General features: G+C 42.6%; 1 protein-coding gene across 1 annotated transcript in view; it reads left to right on the top strand.

The window, feature by feature from the left end:
• Positions 1-573: 573 nt before the first annotated feature.
• The window catches only part of LOC142254348 (mucin-2-like), a 156,295-nt gene continuing 137,973 nt past the window's right edge, over positions 574-18,895 (top strand). Inside the window, exons 1-2 of the mRNA XM_075325394.1 lie at positions 574-742; positions 14,575-14,664. Of these exons, the coding sequence (XP_075181509.1) occupies positions 574-742; positions 14,575-14,664 (259 nt within the window). The remainder of the gene's footprint in view (positions 743-14,574; positions 14,665-18,895) is intronic.

Here is an 18,895-nt window from a genome sequence, read left to right as displayed (position 1 = left end):
GAGGTGAGGTCTCTTACCGTAGTATTAGTCGTGCTTCTGAATTTTGAAAAATTAAGTTATTCTGTTAATTTGTAACCGCATCATTATTTTTGTGTAAGAGCATATTTCCTCTTACAAGCTGAAACAATAGTAATCAGTGTGCCATATTATCATGAAGATCTTAGTAACAATCTAGAAATCAGTGACAAATTCCCTTTAATCCAACGAGATTTGAATTATAAAATCTCAATAGCACAGACACAATGAATGACAAGTGTTGAGTTTGTTCCTTACAGTTCACGCATCACTGACTTGGCAGTGGATGTTGCAAAAAATAATAGTACAAAGTCGAAAAAGAAGCAAAAGCGGCAATATTTTAAAGAAAATATGTTGTGTATGGCTGTAATTTCATCTCGCTCGCATTTTAAGAAAGTTTTACATAAACACTTCATGGCAAATGACATTAGAGTTATACCATCAGTGTTAAAAGATCTGAAAAACAAGATACAATACACTCAACCATGAAGATTAGGTGTATCAGAGAGAAAATGGACAACTAAAGCCCAAGCTACATTCTAAACTTGGACTGGTTCCATGGCACAAGGAGGATCCACCCACCATTACAGCCATAAAAGACTGCTCCAAAGAAGAACTGTGTTCTTCCTCAGCAGTCCAGCTGGGGATAAGGAGACCACAATAGAAAGGATGGAAGGGACCAAGCAAATATGGATTGTTCTCATCATAGCAGCTTTTATCAATGTTGGTAAGTAATATTAGCTGCCTCATAGATTTTGTGCTTATTTATCATTTTCAATATCAATCGATTTATGCAAAGGGGTTTCCTAATTTTATGAGTTTCCTCCACAGACTTAATACCTGTTCAACAATGTCTATGGCATGGTTCACATTACTGTGATGACTTCATAACACAAAATGCAACAAGACTTGATAACATTTAACCTCTTCCTATAACGGGACTAAATTATATATCCAGTTTAGTGGTGAATTATGGCAAATAGACACACAACAACGTCTAGTAGATGGCAAAAGACCAAGACCAGAGCCTACACCAGCCATAGCACATCCCGGCTGTAATATACAACTAATAGCAACTAAAAGTCCAATCTTAAATGCCACAGTTTATTGTGACCATGACCCCTATGTGGTTATACAGAGGGAAGTGGTTCCTTCCGTCAAACACTAGTGACCTGTGACATGATCACATTGAGCTAATAGGTTGTAGGGTCTTAATATAGGACCCCAAGCTGTTGTGGCTTTATCCCTAATAGGATTGGGTCATGTTAGATTATTATTGACAGGCAATAATGTTTTAGTATTCCACAGCATAATAGTAGAGAACTAATGATCCAATGTGAAGTCACATAATAGGTACATAATTGTATCTTTCCTTAGAATTGTTAATTTCGGGTCTTTCATGGGCAAATTTGTGCAGGCTTATATTTTACAGACTATTAGAATACCCATGTTTCATTCACTAGCATTCATTTTGTTCACTTTTTAGTCGCTTACTATGGTCATTTAGAAAGTATCATTAACCCTTGTCTGGTACCATGAAAAAAAAATCACTAGTTGCACCAATCTGCATAGGGTCACATTGACCTCATGGTACCAGGCAAGGGTTAACATTTTGATTTTCTATCCAAATGAAATGTAGTCAGCTCAAAACTGTTCTGTAATGTCTAAGTTTTCCGTGATTTTTTTCTATTTATTATTATTATTATTATTATTATTACTAGTAGTAGTAGTAGCAGTAGTAGTAGTAGTACTAGTAATAGAAATACTGGTCACTGTGAGTGGTAGTAATCAAGGTTAGGTTAACAAAATAAGTGCTTTAAAGGGAATCTGACAATAAGTTTTTGCTATGTAATGTGAAACCAGCATGCTGCAAGGGTTTAAACAGGAAATTCAGGGACACCTGTCTTGTCACAGTCCAGTCTGGTTTTTATTTGCTATGTTTGTTTAAGCAGCAGGACTTATCATTTCTTGGACTACAATGTCACTCGCACAGCAGGCTGGCATGCCCCCTCCTCTGATTGAGACCTTTCTGTCTATGTACAATGTCTATAGAGAGCTTGGTGTGGACAGGACAGTTCTCTGGGTTCAGCTACATGTCTAAATCTAAAAAATCTGATTGTGTCAGAACCAGCTGCACCCAGTAATCTAAGTGACAGATAGTTGGATTCAGGATCTCTTTGCCTACAACATGCTGCTCTCAGATAAGATGGTAAAAATCTGCTGACAGATTCCCTTTAGGCCTCTTTCACACGCCCGTGATAAACCACGCATGTTTTGCACGGACGTGTTAAAGGTACGTTTTGCCCTCCGTGAGCCATGTTTATGGCTCACATGTGTTCTCCATGTGTTATCTGTGATAAAACATGGAGAACGGAAACTTTCTACTCACCTGTCTCTGGCTTTGCTGTTCGTGGTGCTGATCTTTGGTCTCCGGTCCTGGCGACTCCCCGCTGCTGCCGCTTCCGGCCGTAGTGAAGTGAATATTCAATGAGCATAATGAGCGGAGGTCGGAAGCAAGTGGCAGCAGCGGCAGAAACTGCAGGGCTGGAGAAGGTGAGTAAAGTTTGTTTTTTTTCCTCACAGATACATGTGTTTTCTCCAGTGCGTGTCACATGGAACACATTCGTGTGGTCCATTTGTGTTACATGTGACCCGTTTGCATTCTGTGTGACACCCGTGATGCCGGAGAAAACGGGGACATGTCTCCATGTGGAGCACACGGGCACACATATGCTCCACACGTACACACAGTCCATGGCAGAATACGCACGTGAACGCAGACCCATTGATTTTAATGGGTCTACGTGTGCCCGTGTCTCCGGTATGTGAGAAAACTGACCATACACATACCGGAGGCACGGACGTGTGAAAGAGGCCTTTAACAGAATTTGCTAGTATTGTACATCCGAGACTACACACATTAAAGAGAGATAACATTTGTGGAATATACCATCTTAGAATTACACTGCACATATAATATAGATACAAATTTTAGATCTACATTATTTTTTTTTATGTTTACCTACATATAATAGTAGAATCAATAACGAGTAACATGTACAGATGTATCAGAAAGAGATGGTATAATTAAAACCAATAGCGGTCTTAGTAATAGGCAAATGCCACTCTACTTGTATTACATTTTTAGAGGACTTGTCACCAGGCAAAAAGTGTCCAGTTTTTGCCCTTATTTTATTTCCACTGTTCCTCTGAGTATTTAGATTTTTTAAATTAGTGAAAAAGTTCCAGAGATATACTGTACTTTTTATTTTATAAGATGCACCTGATTATAAGACGCACCCCAAACTTAGAGAAATAAAAGGGAAAAAAATGGGGTCTGTCTTGTAATCCGTTGCTGTCTTACTGGAGGGGGGCGACAGTGGTGGTGTAGTAGGGTCACAGGAGGCAGGGGCGGTGGTAGAGCAGGGCGGTGGTACAGGGGGTGTCCCACATGCTCACGGCGCTGTGAGGCATAAGGAGCATCCAGAAGCTGTTGGAGATGTGGGTTTCATAGAAATGGCGCCCGGAGTCGGCACTTGTGCAGATCGAGTTCTCAGCTCAATGTCAAGCTGAGATCTGATCTGTGCATGTGCCACCTCCGGGCGCCATTTTCCTTAAATATGCTGCAGGGAATCCATGGGAGGCGCGTGCATAGATGAGATCTTTAGCTGAGAACTCCATCTTCACACGCGACGACCATTATTTGAAGACCGAACCACTGACATTTTCAGAATAGCTGCCCCAGCATCACTGCCAACAGCATAGCCCAGCACAACACCCAGCATTGTCTGCAGCATACCTTACAGCACCACCCGCAGCACAGTACCCAGCACCGCTCGCAGCACAGTCGCAGCACAGCCTGACGCCAGCAGTAAGCCTGCAGCACAGCACTTGTGGCCCACAGCATGTCCCCTGTCTCCTGTGACCCCTCTCCACTACCCCCGGTAAGCTACATTCGTATTATAAGATGTACCCCCCATTTTCCTCCCAAATTTTTGGGAGGAAAATGTGTCTTCTAATCCGAAAAATACAGTAAGTCTTTTTTTAGTGCTACTAAATATGGACTTTTTCAAGAGGGTATGGCTCACAGGGTAATTATACCGAATAGCCTAAAGACACGCCCCAGAGGATCTTGTAAACCACACCCCCTTAGTAAAGACCATGAAAATTAGCACTAAATAAAGAGGTCCCATAGTTCTGTAACCATATGGAAAATGTGAATTAAACAAAATCTGAGTAGTCAGGGGAGCAAGGGGAATAAAACCAGAGCAAAATCTATCCAATTATTTTTCCGGTGACAGTTTTTTTTAAATGCAATTTCTGAAATGCTGCATACTTACATTTAGCTGTTAATTTATTAATGGCAAATACTGTATATAGGGATTATTTCTGTGACTGAAAAGAAAGGACATTTTTGGTGTCACACTTCATAAGTTCAAATCTAGCAATTTTTTTTAATATTGTACCCAAGTTTGTCAACCCGATTGATTTGGATTTGTTTGTGGACAACATAGCCAACATTTTTTAAAGGGCTTATTGAAAAATAATGATTATATATGATATACTGACCTACTGACATCACATTTACTGTGAGCTGTAAAATCATGATACAACTTGCAGAGGCATCCATTTTATTTTTTTTTTTTTACTGTGTTCAAGAACTCCCTATTTTTACTGATTGGACAGAAATTTATGGACAGTTGGCCACCCTGGCTTTAACTATTCATATATATTTTTTCAAAATCTCCCTGTAGGCTGCCATATTGTAGACGTAGATGTCCTTCTTGTCTGTTTTTGTAGATGCTTTACAGTAGAAGTAGAGGAAGGACCGGGTATTCAACCACGCTATCACCACATCGGAAAGTATTGATAATTTATGTCTTTATTCTTTATGCACAGGTCAACGCGTTTCAGGGGTCCCAGCCCCCTTCATCAGGACGACAGGCAAAAACGCGTTGACCTGTGCATAAAGAATAAAGACATAAATTAACAATAGTTTCCAATGTGGTGATAGCGCGACTGGTTCTTCCTCTACTTCTACTATACTCCTCTCGGGGCTGCAGCTGTTCGTCTATATAATCTGTTGATATAGGGGTTGTCGCTGGCACAACCTCTGTAGGTGAGTTTTTTCACTATTACCTACCCAATTGTTATTTTGGTAAACCCTATTGCGCTTCTCCACAGCTCTTGCCTTCCATTGTATATGCTTTACGACAGCTGTATTGAATGGGAGTGAGTTGGCGAAATCTGCTGTTGCTAGTATAGTCTCTATGAAGAGATTGAGTATTACCCTTTCCCGAAAATTTGGAGTCTATGGGTGTGTGTAAACTATCAGAACTAAGAAAATGGAGAACATGGAGAAATTGGGGTGGCACAGTGGCTCATTGGTTAGCACTGCAGTCTTGCAACGCTGGGGTCCTAAGTCCAAATCCCACCAAGAACACCATCTGCAGGAACCCCAGCGTTGCAAGACTGCAGTGCTAACCACTGTGCCAGTGCGCCACCCCAATTTCTCCATTTTCTTAATTCTGATATTTTACACGCACCCATAGATGTATATGGGTGCGCATAATCCTATATACAGTTAGGTCCAGAAATATTTGGACAGTGACACAATTTTCGCGAGTTGGGCTCTGCATGCCACCACATTGGATTTGAAATGAAACCTCTACAACAGAATTCAAGTGCAGATTGTAACGTTTAATTTGAAGGTTTGAACAAAAATATCTGATAGAAATTGTAGGAATTGTACAGATTTCTTTACAAACACTCCACATTTTAGGAGGTCAAAAGTAATTGGACAAATAAACCAAACCCAAATAAAATATTTTTATTTTCAATATTTTGTTGCGAATCCTTTGGCGGCAATCACTGCCTTAAGTCTGGAACCCATGGACATCACCAAACGCTGGGTTTCCTCCTTCTTAATGCTTTGCCAGGCCTTTACAGCCGCAGCCTTCAGGTCTTGCTTGTTTGTGGGTCTTTCCGTCTTAAGTCTGGATTTGAGCAAGTGAAATGCATGCTCAATTGGGTTAAGATCTGGTGATTGACTTGGCCATTGCAGAATGTTCCACTTTTTGCACTCATGAACTCCTGGGTAACTTTGGCTGTATGCTTGGGGTCATTGTCCATCTGTACTATGAAGCGCCGTCCGATCAACTTTGCGGCATTTGGCTGAATCTGGGCTGAAAGTATATCCCGGTACACTTCAGAATTCATCCGGCTACTCTTGTCTGCTGTTATGTCATCAATAAACACAAGTGACTCAGTGCCATTGAAAGCCATGCATGCCCATGCCATCACGTTGCCTCCACCATGTTTTACAAAGGATGTGTTGTGCCTTGGATCATGTGCCGTTCCCTTTCTTCTCCAAACTTTTTTCTTCCCATCATTCTGGTACAGGTTGATCTTTGTCTCATCTGTCCATAGAATACTTTTCCAGAACTGAGCTGGCTTCATGAGGTGTTTTTCAGCAAATTTAACTCTGGCCTGTCTATTCTTGGAATTGATGAATGGTTTGCATCTAGATGTGAACCCTTTGTATTTACTTTCATGGAGTCTTCTCTTTACTGTTGACTTAGAGACAGATACACCTACTTCACTGAGAGTGTTCTGGACTTCAGTTGATGTTGTGAACGGGTTCTTCTTCACCAAAGAAAGTATGCGGCGATCATCCACCACTGTTGTCATCCGTGGACGCCCAGGCCTTTTTGAGTTCCCAAGCTCACCAGTCAATTCCTTTTTTCTCAGAATGTACCCGACTGTTGATTTTGCTACTCCAAGCATGTCTGCTATCTCTCTGATGGATTTTTTCTTTTTTTTCAGCCTCAGGATGTTCTGCTTCACCTCAATTGAGAGTTCCTTAGACCGCATGTTGTCTGGTCACAGCAACAGCTTCCAAATGCAAAACCACACACCTGTAATCAACCCCAGACCTTTTAACTACTTCATTGATTACAGGTTAACGAGGGAGACGCCTTCAGAGTTAATTGCAGCCCTTAGAGTCCCTTGTCCAATTACTTTTGGTCCCTTGAAAAAGAGGAGGCTATGCATTACAGAGCTATGATTCCTAAACCCTTTCTCCGATTTGGATGTGAAAACTCTCATATTGCAGCTGGGAGTGTGCACTTTCAGCCCATATTATATATATAATTGTATTTCTGAACATGTTTTTGTAAACAGCTAAAATAACAAAACTTGTGTCACTGTCCAAATATTTCTGGACCTAACTGTATGCTGCAAATTGCAGCATGTTGTGGACTTTTTCTCATGCTAAATTGGCATGAGAAAAAATACATTTCTTGGCATTGTCCCATACATTGGAGGGAGTGCTATGCGATAAAACATCAGATATCACTCGGCTGTGTTATATGTTAGTGTAACCGAACCCTTATATTCAGCTTGTAAAGAGTTTGTCTAAAAGAGTGTGCTCGCTCTGTCACTCTATCAGGCCCCACAATATGATCCTGAAATATGCGAGAATATAGAACAAAGGCTATTAGATCCGGCCAGTGACCGGATCTAATAAGCACTATGTCTATACGCCACTGACAGGTTAAGATAAATGCACTGCGCTATGTAAGCAATACGATATATTATTAGATACAACACTTTTGTTCTTGATCCAATTTTTCATGAGATGAACTCAAAGATCTAAGGTTTTTTCTATGTACATGAAATGCCTTTATCTCTCAAATATTGTACACAAATTTAGGTAAGTTCCCCTTCACACGCACGTGTAAAAAACGAACCGTTTTTTCACGTACCTGTTAAAGGGGTGGTTTGGTCCCCGTGTGCCGTGATTGTGGCACATTCGTGTTCTCCGTGTGTTATACGTAATAACGCACAGAGAACGAAAAGCCCCGCCTTACCTGTTTGTTCCGGAGCTGTCTGTGGTGCTGATTGACAGTGTCCAGCACAGGCCACGCCCCGCTGACGCTGCTTCCAGCCCCTAGTGAAGAAGATGCGTTGTTCAAATTCACTGGGGGACGGATGCAGGGGACAGCCGCGGCAGAGACTGCAGGGGCAGTGGAGGTGAGTTTGTGTTTTTTTATTTTTAAAATGACACGTGTGTTTCTCCGGCGCGTGTCACGTGGGCCCGCATCCACACTATATCCATCTGGTACGTGTGCGGGCCGCGTGACACCCGTTCTGCCGGAGAAAAACGGACATGCATCCGTGTGGAGCACATGGGCACACATCTGCTCCACACTGAGGCACGGGCCAGTGGCTGCACACGTGCGTGCACATAAACCCATTGGTTTTAATGGGTTTACGTGTGCCCTTGTCTCCGGTACATGCGGGCACGGACCTAGCACGTACCGGAGACACGTGCGTGTGAAGGGGGCCTAAATCTGTGTTAGGGTGCTTTCACACATCCGGATTTTTGCTCTGCGGCACAATACGGCGTTCTGCAGAAAAACCGCCACCGGCTTTTGTAACGCCGGTGGCGGTTTTTTTTTGCATAGACTTACATTAGTGCCGTATTGTGCCGCAGGTTCTTGCGTTCGGTCCGGTTTTGGCCGCATGCGGCAGATTTAGCCTATGCGGCGGCCGGATCGAACGTCCCCTGCAACGTTTTTTGCTCCGGCAAAAAACACAGCATCGCGCCGCATCCGGCCGCTGCGGCGCATTTTTCAATGCATACCTATGGAGGCCGGATGCGGCGCGATGCGGAAAAAAACGCATCCGGTCGCCGCATGCGGTTTTTTCCACTGCGCATGCTCAGTAGCATGCCGCAACCGGAAAAAACCGGACGGGCCGCATGTAAAAACGTATGCAAAGGATGCCGTGTTTTCGCCACATCCTTTGCATAGTTTTCACAGCCGGATTGAGCCGCAGGGCTCAAACCGGATGTGTGAAAGTAGCCTTAATGAGCACTTGTCCTTTGCCAAGATAATCCGTCCACCTCACAATTGTGGGAAATCAAGATGCTGATTAGACAGCATGATTATTGGACAGGTGTGCCCTAAGGCCCCGTCACACTAAGCAACATCGCTGGTAACGAACAACTTTTGTGACGTTGCTAGCGATGTTGCTGTGTGTGACATCCAGCAACAACCTGGCCCCTGCTGTGAGGTCGTTGGTTGTTGCTGAATGCCCTGGGCCATTTTTTAGTTGTTGCTGTCCTGCTGTGAAGCACAGATCGCTGTGTGTGACAGCGAGACAGCAACAACTAATGTGCAGTGAGCAGGGAGCCGGCTTCTGCGGAGGCTGGTAACCACAGTAAACATCGGGTAACCAAGAAGCCCTGTCCTAGGTTACCCGATATTTACCTTTGTTACCAGCCTCCTCCGCTCTCACTGTCAGTGCCGGCTCCTGCTCTGTGCACATTTAGCTGCAGCACACATCAGGTTAATTAACCCGATGTGTGCTGTAACTAGGAGAGCAAGGAGCCAGCACTAAGTAGTGTGCGCTGCTCCCTGCTCTGTGCACATGTAGCTGCAGCACGCATCAGGTAATTAACCCGATGTGTGCTGTAACTAGGAGAGCAAGGAGCCAGCGCTAAGCATTGTGCGCTGCTCCCTGCTCTGTGCACATTTAGCTGCAGCACACATCGGGTTAATTAACCCGATGTGGGCTGTAACTAGGAGACTGGGGGCTGGTCACTGGTTGCTGGTGAGCTCACCAGCAACTCGTGTAGCCACGCTCCAGCGATCCCTGCCAGGTCAGGTTGCTGGTGGGATCGCTGGAGCATCGCAGTGTGACATCTCACCAGCAACCTCCTAGCAACTTACCAGCGATCCCTATCGTTGTTGGGATCGCTGGTAAGTTGCTTAGTGTGACTGGACCTTTAGGCTGGCCACAATAAAAGGCCACTCTAAAATGTGCAGTTTTATCACACTGCACAATACCACAGATGTCACAAGTTTTAAGGGAGCATGCAGTTGGCATATTGGTTGCAGGAATGTCCACCAGAGCTGTTGCCTATGAATTAAATGTTAATTTCTCTACCATAAGCCGTCTCCAAAGGTGTTTCAGAGAATTAGGCAGTACATCCAACTGGTGTCCTCATCAGAGTCTCCGGCTGACTGCAGTTTGTTGTCGTAACCGACTTGAGTGGGCAAATGCTCACATTTGATGGCATCTGGCACAATAGTGAGGTTTCTCTTCATGGATGAATCTTGGGTCTCACTGTTAGGCCCCTTTCACACGTCAGTGATTCTGGTACGTTTGTGCTTTTTTTTAAACGTACCAGAATCACTGACTATTATTACTGATTATAATCAATGGGTCTGCTCACACATCAGTGATGTTTCACTGACCATGTCTCCGTGCAACGTTCACGCGTGTGCGTGATTGCCGCACGGAGACATATCCATTTTTTTCTGGCATCACTGATGTCCCACGGACCACGCAGTGGTGTGATCCGTGAAACACGTGCCAGAAAAAAACGTGCTTTTAAAATAAAAATCATTTTTACTCACCCGGCTTCAGCCGCGCTCTCTGCAGCCCGTGCAGTCTGCTGCTTCTGAGCCGGCTCATTACTGTCGCGCATATTTATGATGCGCGACACAGCCGACCCGGAAGCAGCTGCTGCGGGGGTCAGCGCCGGCCGGATGCTGCACTGCGGGAGCGTTCAGCACCATGGAGAGCGGGAACGCGCACAGGTGAGTTGATTTCTAAGTGCAATCACGGGCCACGGAGAACGGAGCCCGGATTGCACTTAGACAACCCACGTGTGCCGTAATTCACGGCACACGGAGGGACATGTGCGTGTTTTACACGCCAGTGAAAAACGTCAGTGTTTTTCACTGACGTGTGAAACGGGCCTAAAGGGCAGATGGCAGACTGTGGATATAGCATTGTGTGAGTGAGAGGTTTGCTGATGTCAGCGTTGTGAATTGAGTGGCCCATGGTGGCGGTGGAGTTATGGTATGGGCAGACATATGTTATGGAGAAAGAACACAGGTATCCACCACTATCACCTCATGTTGCAGTATGATAATGCATGACCCCATGTTGCAAGAATTTGTACACAATACCTGGAAGCTGAAAACATCCCAGTTCTTGAATGGCAGCATACTCCGTTGATTGGGATGCTCTTCATTGGCATATAGGACAGCATGTTCAAGATCCTGTCAAAATTCAGCAACTTTGCAGCCATTGAAGAGGAGTGGACCAACAGCCCACAGGCAACAATCACCAACCTGATCAGCTGACTGGTTTACTGACGTACCCAGCCCCCCCAATATTGTAAAACTGCACATTTTAGAATGGCTTCTTATTGTGGCCAGCCAAAGGCGCACCTGTGCAATAATGATGTTGTCTATCAAGAATATTGATATGTCACACCTATAAAGTTGTTGGATTATCTCGACAAAGGAGAAGTGCTCACTAACCCAGATTTTGTCAAATTTGTGACCAATATTTGAGACAAAATGCCCTTTTGTGCACAGAGAAAAAGTTTTAGAGTTCAGCTCTAATGAAAAATAGGAGCAAAAACAAAAGTGTTGCTTTTATATTTTGTAAATATATATATATATATATATATATAGCTATATAGATATATAGATATATATATAATTATACTCATATATAAAATTCTGCAACATTGGTATTTTTTGTTCACTGTGTCACAAAATTATAAACTAAAAAGTGATAAAAAAATGTATCCCAAAATAGTGCTTTCTGATACTATAGATCGTTACAGATACAACTCCATAACCAGAAAAATAAAAACGTTATAGCTCTTATATTACGACAGCGGAAAAAAATTATATTTTTCAATAATTGATTTTCTTGTACAAAAGTAATACTATAGAAGAATATAGTGAATTATCTCATACTGTGAACACGAAAAATAGAAATACAAAAATCAAAATCACAATTGCTATTTTTTGTTCATCCATCCAACAATAAAGAGTGTATTCAAACTAACCACAAAGTTGTATGTACCACAATGGGGCCTGCAAAAAAAGCCCCCATAAAGATCTGCTTTTTTAAAAAAAAAAAAAAAAAAAAAAGAAAAAGTTATGGGTCTTATATTAGGTCAACCCACCCACCAAAAAAAATCATATTCAAGATTCAAGAGTGATTTTTGCTGCAAAAAAATAAAAACATAAAAATGACATTAATAAACTGTATAAATCCACAGAATAAAACTAATGTACATTTTTTTCTGATGTGAATGCAATTTAAATAAAATCCAGAATTGCTAAGGTTTTCTTTGTTCATTTAAGTTTCATCTCCCAAGAATTAAATAAAAAAAAACTGATAAAAAGTCTAATTTACCCTAAAATGAAGACTATATCTTATTGTGCAGAAATAAGCCCTTCTACAGCTCTGTTGATGGTAAAATGGAAATATATGACTCTAAGATTTTACAATCAGAGAAATATTTTTTTCAAACAGTATAATTATTTTACAAAAGTAATAAAACATAAAAAAAAATATATATAAACTTGGTATCGCCATAATCATACTGACCCATGGAATTAAAGCTAATTTATTTGTGTAGCACATAAAAATATCTAAAAATGTAAAATGTTAAAAAACAGTAAAGCTTTATTTCTGTGTTTCCCTACAAAGTTTTAATAAATATCAGGTATTAAGCTGTACCCTAAAATGATAAAAGTTAGAAATAAAAAAAAAAATGCTCATGGAGCTATATTGATTAATAAATTTAAAAAGAAATGATGGCTAATGGATACTGTTGAATAAATAAAATGGGAAAAATATGTATGGACATTAAGGCAAAATTTTGCCAGATTTTTTTATTGCATTGAAACTATAACACACATTGTAGTAGGTGACACATCCCTGTAATTGAGCTATATTATATATATATATATATATATATATATATATATATATATATATATATATATATATATGCCCTATATTATGCTGCTCTCAGAATAAGGCCGGTGTTACATTTTTGAGTGCCTCGCGTGTATCTCGCGCAACTCTTGCGGTGTATCATTCGGCACAGACTCACACTCTCCTCACAGGAGCGTCTCAGCTTCATAGAGATGCATGCAACCGACCCGCTCCTGTGAGGAGAGTATGAGTCCGTGCCGGGTGACTCACGCGAGATATAAGTGAGGCACTCGCAAGTATGACACCGGCCTAAGGCCGCATTCCACTTGCGTATGACTCGCGTGAGTCTTGCATCGGTATCACCCGGCACGGCCTGACACTACGTATATGAGCGCCTCAGCTGCATGGAAATCCATGCAGCCGGCCCGCTCCTGTCAGGAGAGTGTGCTCCGTGCCAGGTCATACTGATGTGAGACTCACGAGAGTAATATGCAAAGGGGAACTCCGGCCTAAATAGGATAAAACCTGCTGACATTTTCTTTATGTTGATCGTTTTGTACATAATTACTTCTTTTCTGGATTTATGCTTTCTGTAATGCCCTTGTCTAAGTACTGTATGTGTTGCTCTGTGCTCACTTTTATTTTATTTACTTTCCATTGCATTATGTCCCAATAAAGAGATTTAACACAAAAGTATAAACTGTTGCATGCCATTGCATAGGGTTTACGTCACCAGCTAGAAGGAGTTCTGGAAGGAGCTACATGCATCAGTTTTTGTCACAAAAAGGTAGTATTGCTAAAACTAATGCACCTGGTGAAAAATACCAAGGGGCGGCACGGTGGCTCAGTGGTTAGCACTGCAGTCTTGCAGTGCTGGGGTCCTAGGATCACATCCCACCAAGGACAACATCTGCAATGAGTTTGTATGTTCTCCTTGTTTTCCCATGGGTTTCCTGAAGATTCTAAGGGGCACTTTGCACACAACGACATCGCAAGCTGATGCTTGCGATGCCGAGCACGATAGTCCCTGCCCCCGTCGCAGCAGCGATATCTTGTGATAGCAGCCGTAGGGAACATTATCACTACGGCAGCTTCACATGGACTCACCTGCCTTGCGACGTCGATCTGGCCGGCGACCCGCCTCCTTATTAAGGGGGCGGGTTGTGCGGCGTCATAGCGACGTCACACGGCAGGCGGCCAATTGAAGCGGAGGGGCGGAGATGAGCGGGACGTAAACATCCCGCCCACCTCTGTCCTTCCGCATGGCTGGCGTGAGCTGCAGGATGCAGGTAGGAGATGTTCCTCGCTCCTGCGGCTTCATGCACAGCGATGTGTGCTGCCGCAGGAACGAGGAACAACATCGTACTGTCGCAGCAGCGTAATTATGGCATTCCCAGACACTACACCAATGATGCGATTATGACGATTTTGCGCTCGTTAATCGTATCATCTAGGATTTACACACTACGATGTCGAGTGCGATGCCGGAAGTGCGTCACTTTCGACATGACCCCTCCGACATCGCACCTGCGATGTCGTAGTGTGCAAAGTGCCCGTAAGGTTTCCTCCCACACTCCAAAAACATACCGATAGGGACTCTAGATTGTGAGCCCCAATTGGGACAGTGATGCCAATGTATGTAAAGCGCTGTGGGATTCATTGCTCTATATAAATATTATTATTATAGTATAGCAGAATGCTTTATTTCATCTCTGTGTGTTTACTAGTACTACAAAAATGCAACGAGAAAGGTCATGGTTGTATTATTAATATGGAAAACTCTTGTTTCTTTCACAGTTCTTGGAAATCATCATCAATGTTATCAGGCTGAAATACCCGAAGTGGACCATTCGTCATATAGTGCCAGAAACATCGAGTATGATTTTGGTATGGTACTGTAGATATCTTAAAGCAATTTGAAAATTATGAACGGGCCTGATATTAAACAAAACTATTAGCTGTACCCTCTGTCAATAGTAAGGAATTAATGTGTTTTAATAGACATAAGTCCATTTAGTTCTACTGTACATGTTCTTCTGCAGTGATGAGCTACAGAATGGGAAAGTAAATTCATCAGATAAGCCTTAAATCAGCCTCAAGGTCTATTATCAGCTCTTTTAGGTGCAACTTCAACTAATATTCTAATAAAAGTATTCAAAAAGACAATTTATAGGGATTACGGAATTATGAAATTACCTTCCATTGTGAAAACACCAGCTGAATGCAGAAACCAAACCCAATAAACACAAAAAAATTGTCTTGCCCATCTATTTTTATGCAAGCAATTAAAAAAGAAAAATAATAAAAAATTATATATATATATATATATATATATATATATATATATATATATATATATATATATATATATATATATAAAAGTCCTGATTACTCACCAGACCTTAAGGTCAATTTTGCGCATTATTTTTTTTTCTCATATGTGAAAAATGGTCTGTAATTTTTTCAATATAATGGATCAATTTTTTTCCTCCATGAGCCAGTTTTTACATTCTTAAGCCCGCTTTACACGCTGCAATGTATCTTACAATGTGTCGGAGGGGTCACGTCGTAAGTGACGCACATCCGGCATCGTAAGGTACATTGCAGTGTGTGACAGGTACGTGCGATTGCGATTGAACGGTAAAACGTTCATCGCACGCACATCGTTCATTTCTCTAGAATTGAACGTCAGATTGTTCATCGTACCCGGGGTAGCGCACATCGCAGTGTGTGACATCCCGGGAACGATGAACAGATCTTACCTGCGTCCTGCGGCTCCAGGCCAGCAATGCGGAAGGAAGGAGGTGGGCGGGATGTTTACGTCCTGCTCAGCTCCGCCCCTCCGCTTCTATTGGCCGGCTGCCGCGTGCCGTCGCTGTGACGCCGAACGTCCCTCCCACTCCAGGAAGTGGACGTTCGCCGCCCACAGCGAGGTCGTATGGACGGGTAAGTGCGTGTGACAGGGGTTAATCGTTTGTGCGGTACGTTCAACAAATTGAACGTGCTGCACATACGATGGGGGCGTTGCAAATCGCATACGATATCGTATGCGAAATTGCAACGTGTAAAGCAGGCTTTAGTTGCAACCATTTTTCTCGTGTGAATAAAAGAAATTTCAAAAATTCTTAGCTTTTTCTACCTATTAAATAGCAAATTATGGACAGTGCACAGATAACGTCTGATTTTTTTTAGGGGTTTTTGATTTGGATTGTTACGTTTAATCTGCAATACAGATCAAAATAACACTGTTGTACAGCATTTTCGCAATGACATATGATCGTTCTGAATTTTGGTGTGTTAAGTCCAAACATCACATTTGTTTCCAGTCATGTCAGTTTTTTTCCCCAAAACACTGTTTGCTAAAGAACTCTTACAGTTAAAACATAATATTCTTTAATCATAGTTATATTACTTAGATGAGTTGAACAAAAAGAAATGCTGAATATGCAATCGGTATAACTAATAGGAAGACTGCTTCATAAGCAGTTAAAAGTGTTGACGTCGGAATTTTATGGCTATACAGTTGAAAACAGAAGTGTAATACACTATCTAAAAAGACACATCTGCAGGTTTTTATCACTATCTGACATGAAATCAGAATAAGCCTTTCCTGTTTTAGGTCAATTAGTAACCAAAATTATTTATATTTGCCAAATGCCACAATAATGAGAGAGAGAGAGAGAGAGAGAGAGAGAGAAAGAGAAAGAGAGAGGTAGAGAATATTTTAAGGCATTTTTTATTTTAAACTCGTTTTATTGAAGGTTAAGTATATCATTACAATAAAAGACAATTCAGCAATTTGTACAATAGGAATATGTGTAAATTGGTTAATAGCTAGATTGATAATGCATCAACAATCAAGTCAACATCTATTACTTTCAGCATGGCATTAGTACAGTAGATATTTCAAAGGTGTCAGCTCACGAGCCATCTCCAACCTGGGGCAAAGAGCCCATATTGACAAGGAATGTACAACCCAAGTGTCAGGGACCACGTCACATTGCTAATACAGAGTCTCGTGGATTACATATTTCTCCTTCCCCATCACTGGAGTAATATCAAGTATCACTGAGACAGTAATGACTGTAGGTTATCGGTCAGGGAACCGGGTGATCCTCCGGTCAAGGGCGAACCCAACCATCTACCCCATAGTTTGTCAAATTTATGTAAAGAACCTCTCGTCTTATATACAAATTGTTCTAACGGAATTATAGCATTTACCAATGCAATCCAAGAGGCTCTAGTTGGGGGATGAGTGCTCATCCAATTTAGTATAATGCCCTTCCGGGCCAAAAACAGGACCTTTTTTATTAATAGATTCTCATCTTGGGACCAGGAGTGTACATCTACCACCCCGAATAAACACAGAATTGGGCTTATAGTAACCGTTTTTTGAAGTATGGTGGAAAGAGTCGCTACAACCTCACCCCAATAGGAGAGAATGACCCGGCATTCTCATATAATGTGCCAGAAATCTGCATCGTCTCTCCCACATCTCGGACAACCCACCCCCACGAATTTATTCATCTTTTTCAGTCTCTGGGGAGTGATATAACTCTGGTGTATTATATATAATTGGATCAGTCTATTATTAATTGCGGGAGAGACCAAAGTGTGGGACTCGACAATGTCATCCCACACTACATCATCAATTTCAGGAATCCTGGCACTCCACTTCTCCCGGACAGAAAGAGGACTGTTCATGGCCTTGGCCCGAATGAGGGAGGAGTATAGTTTGGAAATAAGACCGCCAGGGCCCTGTGATCTGATAATTCCAATGATTGGGAAGGAAGAGAATCTAGCCCCACGACCAGAGAACTGAGCCCGAAAGGCGTGCCTGATCTAGAGATACTGAAACCCATGAGATTCCGGCAGATCGAATTCCGCCCGCAGTTGCGCAAAAGGGCGGAGTTCACCATCACGGACAATTGAACTCAGGGAGACTTTTCCGCGATTCCTCCATTCACCAAACCCCGACAACCCACAAAAGTGTGGAAGGTCCAGGTTATCCCATAAGGGGGTCTCAATTGGTATGTCATGAAATCCGAATATGGCTTTAGCCTCTTTCCCAATCCTGGCCCCTAGTTTGTGTATCGGGAGGACACGGCCCTCAGGGGCTCTCTTGTGATCTGTCAACAGTGGCCATAGGAGATCCACACCCGTGAAGTCTGCCAAGAATCCCTCCGGAGAACCCCTCACCCCAGGAAGTGTCCATTGACCCAGATATTTCAATTGTCCGGCCAGGTAATATATATAAAGATCAGGAAGGGCCATATCCCCCAGGTCTTTGGGTCTCTGTAATTTGGTCAATTGGACTTTCGATCTGGAAGCACCCCAGACAAAGGTGATCATTAAGGATTCCAGTGTCCGAAAGAAGGAGCGGGGGATCTGCACAAATACATGCTGGGTAATATAGAGACACTTTGGTTGCACTATCATTTTAAGGAGGTTAATCCTTCCCGCCACTGAAAGCGGGAGCTGGCTCTATCTATTAAATTTCTCCCCGAGGTGTGATAACAGGGGGGCAATATTTCTTGCTATCATCTCCGAAGGACTTCTTGTCAGTATAATCCCAAGGTATTTGAAGTGATCTACCACTGGAACCCTACATATGTGGGTGTTAACCATTTCCTCTCTGTCCCGAGACAGAAAGAGGAGGTACGACTTTGACCAGTTTATTGACAGACCCGAGAACTCCCCGAATCGGTCAATTAGTTCCACAGCTCTAGGAATGGAGGAATCCGGATCAGATGCAAACAATAACAAGTCGTCTGCATATAGAGACAAGCGTTCATCTCCCTTACGGTGCTTCACTCCTTGGTAAATTGGGTCCGCCCGAATGCGCACCGCCAACGGCTCCATGACCAGGGCGAACAGGAGAGGGGATAGGGGACATCTCTGTCTGGTTCCCCTCCCCAAGGGAAAAATTTCCGACACCCCGCCACCCACCTGAATGTTAGCAAATGGTACTTTATATATAATCTCAATCCATCTAATGAATTCGTTGCCGAAACCAAATGCCCGCAGCACCTCCAGCAGGTATGGCCACTCTATAGAGTCAAAGGCCTTGGCCGCATCCAATGAGACCAGAGCCCAATCCTCCCCTAACTTGGTGCCC

Source organism: Anomaloglossus baeobatrachus, chromosome 10 (assembly GCF_048569485.1).
Source record: "Anomaloglossus baeobatrachus isolate aAnoBae1 chromosome 10, aAnoBae1.hap1, whole genome shotgun sequence".
Lineage (NCBI taxonomy): Eukaryota > Metazoa > Chordata > Amphibia > Anura > Aromobatidae > Anomaloglossus > Anomaloglossus baeobatrachus.
Note: the sequence above shows the minus strand (reverse complement) of the source record. Positions and strands in the feature narration are given on the sequence as shown.